The 6,827-nt window shown below is 35.9% G+C and overlaps 1 protein-coding gene across 1 annotated transcript in view; it reads right to left on the bottom strand.

Moving 5' to 3' along the window:
• Positions 1 to 6,827, bottom strand: part of LOC106878777 (general transcription factor 3C polypeptide 3-like) — a 197,661-nt gene that overhangs the window by 41,974 nt on the left and 148,860 nt on the right. Inside the window, exons 9-10 of the mRNA XM_052970961.1 lie at positions 2,067 to 2,176; positions 614 to 701 (exon numbers count right to left, since the gene is read on the bottom strand). Of these exons, the coding sequence (XP_052826921.1) occupies positions 614 to 701; positions 2,067 to 2,176 (198 nt within the window). The remainder of the gene's footprint in view (positions 1 to 613; positions 702 to 2,066; positions 2,177 to 6,827) is intronic.

The following is a 6,827-nucleotide window of genomic DNA, read 5'->3' as shown; positions in this document are numbered from 1 at the left end:
AATCCAGCTTCCCATGTATCTGAGATAGATCGGCCGGCCCATGACAAATCTGACAAAAGGGGGGACCTGCAAAACTACCAGCTCACAAACTGCACCTGAAAGTTGACGCGCCAATCATGCTGCTAAGGAATTTAGATGCTCCAATAATGTGCAATGGTACGGGGTTGATTATCAAAAAATTATGCTCCCGAGTTCTGTAGGCAACAATCTTGAATGAACCGGCCGCTGGCTAAGACATACTTATAACTCCCATGTCCCTTACCCACTCCGATATATATATATGATAGGCTTCTTTCAGTTTCTGTCTATCAAATCCACTCGCAAGGCTTTTGTTGGACCGAGGCTATAGTAGAAGACACTTGCTGAAGGTGCCACGCAGTGGGACTGAACCAAGAACCATGTGTTGGTAAGCAAACTACTTACCACACAGCCACTCCTGCACCTATCTATATGAATACATATATATATATATATATATATATATATATATATATATATATATATATATATAGATAGATAGATAGATAGATAGATAGATAGATATATACATACACATACATATATACACACACAATTACATGTTTTAGAAACCTCAATAATTTTATTTACAAACCTCAACAATTTTATGATGCTTCAAATGAATCATGCAGACAATAAGCTTTGCTCGGAGGTCAATTGGTAGTAATTCAGGTGCTGTACACCTATATAAAATAGTTACATATATGTGAGTCAGACAGTACATCATCTAGCAACACTTCACAATTCATAGTGCATCATTTAACAATCATTAAACCAGAAGTAGCAAAATGAAGAAAACAAAATAAAACAACTTCTACTCTCTGTTCTGACATTTTCCAGTAATAGAATGAAAATGAAGTCGTATTTATTTAAGGATTTTATTTCTATGAATTTCTATTTTTAAGAGTCATGCCTTCATTCAACACTGTATGCAGCTGAAGTGAAACACCCCCCCCCCCCCCACAGGAAGCTTTTTTATCATATTCCTTATCAAGGCCTCTGGTTTAAAGGTCTAAGTTGAGGATACACTCCAGTATTTCACCGTAGAGAAGATTATGTAACTGACACAAAACTGAATATACACATCCAGAGAAAATTTCAATATTTCATAAATTTTAATATGTACTTGAATTTAAATTCAATCAAGAGCTGTATATTTTACTCTTTCTCTAATTTCAGTCATTGGACAGTCACATTGGGGTACTACTTTCAAAGGTTTTACCTCATATCAACCTCATACAAATTTTATTGATTTTTTATGGGAGAAGTAATTAGTTTTGATACTTTAGATGGTGCATTGGAAATATGATCCTTCACACACATAATTCACAACCCTGACTTTTTTTTTTGTTTCCTCTTAAACCGCCTTATTACTCTAGGTAGCTTGAGAATTATGTGAATCAAGAATCAATTGATAATGTTTGATAGTGCAGAACATGATTAGGAATTCCATCCCAAATCATTAGTTAATATGCACAGAAGTCATTGGCAGATATTTTCCTCTGATGTCATTAACAACCTGCTTGCTATCACCTCTAGCAATGCTAGAAGTGATAGCAAGCTTAATGGAGAAGAGATGGAAAAATGGGGAACATAAGTGAATCTTGGAATACACCAAAATAGACAGAGTGTATGTGTCAGAAAGATCCCTGACAGTGCATGCAGCAATGGCATCATTTAATGAGAAGCTTTCAATCCAATACATGACTGGCAGATAGAGAGGTATAATCAATCAATATTTCATCAGCACAATTTATATATGACAAATTATCTATATTATTTTTATGGAGATGTACTTGCATAGCAAGTGACCTTATTTGAGATAGTGTGCTGAAACAAAAACAATTGCAGCGTGGAAGGTGTTTATAAGTCATTTAAAAACAAGGCACGGAATTTTGTCAGTGAACAGGTTGCGGTCTCAAAGCAGCGAAAATATTTTGACAAATTAAATGGCTTATAAACACCTTCCATGCTGCGATTGTATCTATATTAGATATTTATGAAAAATAGGAGAAAATCAAACATAAAAGTTCATAAATTAAACTTACTTTACAGGAATTAATCGTCCATCAACCAAACCATCAGGAACATAAAGTGACTCACAACTCCAGTTAAATTTTTCAAATTCAAAAACAACACCACAGAATTTCACCAACAGCTTAAAAATATGAAAGCAAATAGATATGCTCATGAAATTTCTGAATGAAAAGCAATATTCAAAACTTAATATTAAGAAATTATTTCTTTTTTAACTCAGAAGACAAGACCTTTTAGTAATATCATATAACAGAAATATTATATTACAACTGTAGACAATCCCAGAAACTCTCTTCTTTTCATGTGCAGACATAAGTATCCTACTCACTACCCAAGCAAAATCTCTCAAAGAACTTTAAGAATGTCACCATAAATATTAGCATAATGGAAGGTAGATATACAGAGATTGTAGAAGTACTTGAGTGATGACAATTAGATTTATACTGTAAGACAATTAGATTTATACAGCTAAGATTGAGAGAAGCCTCAGCCTTTGTCTTCACAAACAAAATCCATTTATTCATTTGTTCAATGTCTATTTTTCCATGCTAACTGGGGTTAGATGGGATTATACTTGAAGCAAGAATATTGTGGTTTGATGCTTTTCTTACAAACATTTACCTGTTTCATAAGTAAGGATATTTTAGTTCCAGAAGAATTCAAAAGCACAGAACAAGTGGATAATTTGTTGGCAGGAAGTATCAACAAAATCATCTGTTGTACACACACACAGACACACAGATGCAAAGAAACAACAGTCTTCAGTCAGTTTCCATCTTTCACATTCCCTCACGGGGCATCAGATCACCAGTTGATGCACAGTGGAATTGAACCCAGAACTAATAGGTACATTTTTTCCTAGACAGGTAACAATGTTCAAATGAATGATAACATATAATAGGCCGAGAAATGTATAGAGTAACTGAAGTAGTCATAGGCAATACAACAGCAATAGTTATCTTTGCATATACACCATCAGAAGTTACAGATGATCCAAAGGACAATTTTCATGACAGCCTCTTGCAAAACCTCAATGACAAAGCCATAAAAGTTAAGAGATGGACCTGGAAAGAGTGAGGGAAAGTAAGCTGCAACATCAGATAGCTAAATATTGGATATACTTAGGAAGGAGAGTGGTTGAAAGTAAGTAGTCAGCCTAAGTTCTGTAATTTGAAGATTAGATGTATGAATGTTCTGAATTGCAAAGTAGTATAATCAGTGTGAATTGGGATGGTGTTGGTGTGAAGTGTCAATGTAATAATAGATATACACGCACGTTCATTACAATCAAAAAGAAAGAGGCATGGAAATGCTATGATGAGAGGTTGCTAAATGGGGAGAGTGCATCATATAAATATGGATTACTATATGTATAACTACTATTTAAGTAGTTATACAGGCAAAAGGGCCAGTAAGGATAAGAAGGTATGAAAAGCAATTAGTACAATTGTAGCTGAAAGGCTGAAAATACCCAATGTAGTAGGAAACAAGATAATCAATCAGGTTGTTAATGTTCTTTAAACACAAGTCATTTCTGACTATAATCAAAGGCATTCTACTTGTGACCAGCTTGTCTTTTTCTCACGTGTAGGAAATTCAGAACCATTTTATCTAACAAGACATTTTTAAAATGAGAGGGTGAGATCCAAGAGATATTTCTAGCAAGTTGGGTAACAATGTAGAGCAAGTATCGGTAACCTTTTTTTTTTTGAGAAGTGGTCTGCATGAGGCATGGGTCATCATCGGGAAGGCTATACAACAACAAAACTGAAGGCAATTTTTCATTAGGCCTGCAATTCCAAAAGTTCTGTGAGCCACAGGTTGCCTATAACTGATACAGAGAAACACCCTCATTGGTCCATAATCAACCAGGAAATATTGGTATAGCATTATAATAATCAACTACAGCTAGTGCAAAAAAAGATGCTCTAGAATGGAGTAATTACATGAGCAAGAAATTGATGGATCAAGAATATAAAAGAACTACTCTGACACCTGTAGATTTTCAGTAAGTGCATGCTGTAATAATATTGTTTTAAATTGATGGCTGATTAAAGTATTGATACAAAAAATTATGGTTATTTTTTGAGACAACATATAGCAATGAGAACAAGTAAATATTTGAATGTAGTGAGTGTCTCTGTTGACTATTTTTACTAAGTCACTATATCATATGAGACAAAACTTCTGCTGCACTATTGGTAAAACTAGCCCTTCCTCACTGCTTACTTTTATAAACACATTCATAGTATTCTACTACATATGCAAAGCCATCACATCTTCAAACACATCACCATAAGCCATTCCTTTACCCACTAACCAGTGTCCAGCATCCACACATTCAAAGAAGCAAAAGAAACAATATGTCATACTAAAACTTGGAAGCATGACATAAATGGGTTTAACTGATTATTTTTCTTTTACACTCTCTTAATACAGTAAATCCTACTTTATTCTTTAGTTCTCTTCATGCTCTTTTGTTTTCTACTGAGCCTTTCTCTCCTAGCATTTGATTTCTTCCTTTTCTCTTATGGTGGGTTTGAAGTTTTTGGTTCCGATGGTAATGGAACACTACCACTTGGTGCGGTCTTTGGCTTGTGTTTCAAGCGATTTAGGCTCAATTCCAGTGGCCAAGAGAGTAGTGAGTGCTTTATACATACCAATGACAAAACACCAGCATCAGCCATGCCTACAATCTCATTTGGCTTGACAGGTTTTCTCAAGCAGAGTATATTGCCAAACATTTCAGTCACTTGTCACTGCCTGTGTGAGGTGCAAAGTTTGAAGAGTGCATTTGAAGTGCCACCAGCACAGGTGCCAGATACGCAACACTGGCATCGGTCACAACTATGATTTCACTTGGCTTAGCCGGTCTTCTCAAGCACTGTATATCGCCAAAGGTTTTGGTCACCAGTCATTGCCTCCATGAGGCCCAACATTTGAAGATTATGCTTCATTACCTCATTCCATATCTTCTTGGTCTACCTGTTCCACAGGTTCCCTCTACAGTTAGAGCTCATTTCCACCCATATACATGCATGCTGAAAATCGCCTAATTTCCCAAACCAATGCCGGCAAAATCATAACCTCCTTGGCGGGGGGGGGGGGATAACACAGCCATATGATTTTAAAAAACAAAAACCCTTTAAAAACAGGAATCATCTGAAGCAGTTCACAACCACCAACATCAGCAGCAGTACTGTCATTGCTTTCACTTCAACCACATACACTGCCATCAACGTTATCATGACAGTTACCTTGACAGTCACTTTCACCACCACAACCAGTATAACCACTACAATACCTCCACCACACAACTAACACTATCATCAACACCACTATTACCACCATCAACACACATCACACCACTCCTGTTGCCATTATAACCACTGATACTATTTTATCCTCCACCCATACTTATCTCGATTATCGTCATCATCAACACTGTCTCTGCTTTCACCACAATCACCATCAAAACTACAGTCACCACAATCAGTTTCTTTACACAGTTGAAAATCCATTATTCGATACTCCTGGGACCGAGATTGTTGTAGATTTTTGATTTTTCTAATTTCGGAGTGTTTTATTAAAAAAAAAAATTGCATCTACAAACCAGAACAGTTTGAGGATAGAAACCAGGTCTAAACATAATAGCTTATAGACATATTCTGAATGTAGTTCTATATAAATCTTTAAGAATTTTTTTTATACTTAAGACCATCAGAAATGTTAAGATATCAGCTTCTACCCACGTTGTCATGCTTTGATTAAAAGGTTACAGCATAAATTAGATTACTTAGATAACTTTCAGCTGAAGTTGACTCAGGCCATGTCTAATTTAATAGCACTACCTGGAAGAGATACACAGTCAGTTCTGGGGAACTGTAGCCCATTCAAGCAGAGGGTTATTGTTTTCAGAGACATATCTGGGTGTGGGTGGTTTATCTGGTATTTGTTGGGGGTAGTCATCTAGGGATCGTTTGAATGCTGTGAAGTCACTTTTCTCCTTTATGTGTGTCTGGCACAATGTTGAAGTGAACAGGGCTAATTGAGGTGAAATATTTCTGTCATAGTGTTTGTGATACAACATGAACATTTCTGTAGTGGACGGATTGCACGGGGGACAAGCCTCGGATGAATTTTAAGGATGGGCAATGCTGATGGAATATTTTCCACATCATACAGATGATATAGAGCTCACAGCAGCGGTGGAGGGAGCAAAGTCTGAGCTTTTTGAGTAATTGGCTTGTCATGTCATCCTCCACAGACCTCTGCCAAGCAGCTCATTTTAAGATAGATACACGAGTAAAATTACTAATAGAGAAACGAAAATAAACTTTGGAAACAGCAACACCACCATAGGTTACGTGGAAACAATGAACGTGTTTTCAAGGGAGATAATCAAAGAACATAACATTGTAATACTTCATGTAAAGTAAATATAACAAATGAAAATTCCTTCAAGAATCCATAAACATTCCTGGATCAGTACCAAAATTTCATCATCTGTTCCTTGTGTCATTACCAACTCTTCCTACAAGTTTCAAAAAATACCGTTCACAACTTTTTGAGTTATTTTGCACACAGAAGGACAGACAGACAAACCAACACCGATGAAAACATAACCTTCTTCCTTGGCGGAGATAACAAAAACATCTTTATATGATTATTCCAGAGAATATTCACCATCTACTCAATTTCTACCTGGCATTTTGTTTAAATTTTTTGTTGAATAAAATTTATTGAAGAAAAGTCGCAATAATTATGCACCA

This window comes from Octopus bimaculoides, chromosome 10 (assembly GCF_001194135.2).
Source record: "Octopus bimaculoides isolate UCB-OBI-ISO-001 chromosome 10, ASM119413v2, whole genome shotgun sequence".
NCBI classification, from domain to species: Eukaryota; Metazoa; Mollusca; class Cephalopoda; order Octopoda; family Octopodidae; genus Octopus; species Octopus bimaculoides.
Note: the sequence above shows the minus strand (reverse complement) of the source record. Positions and strands in the feature narration are given on the sequence as shown.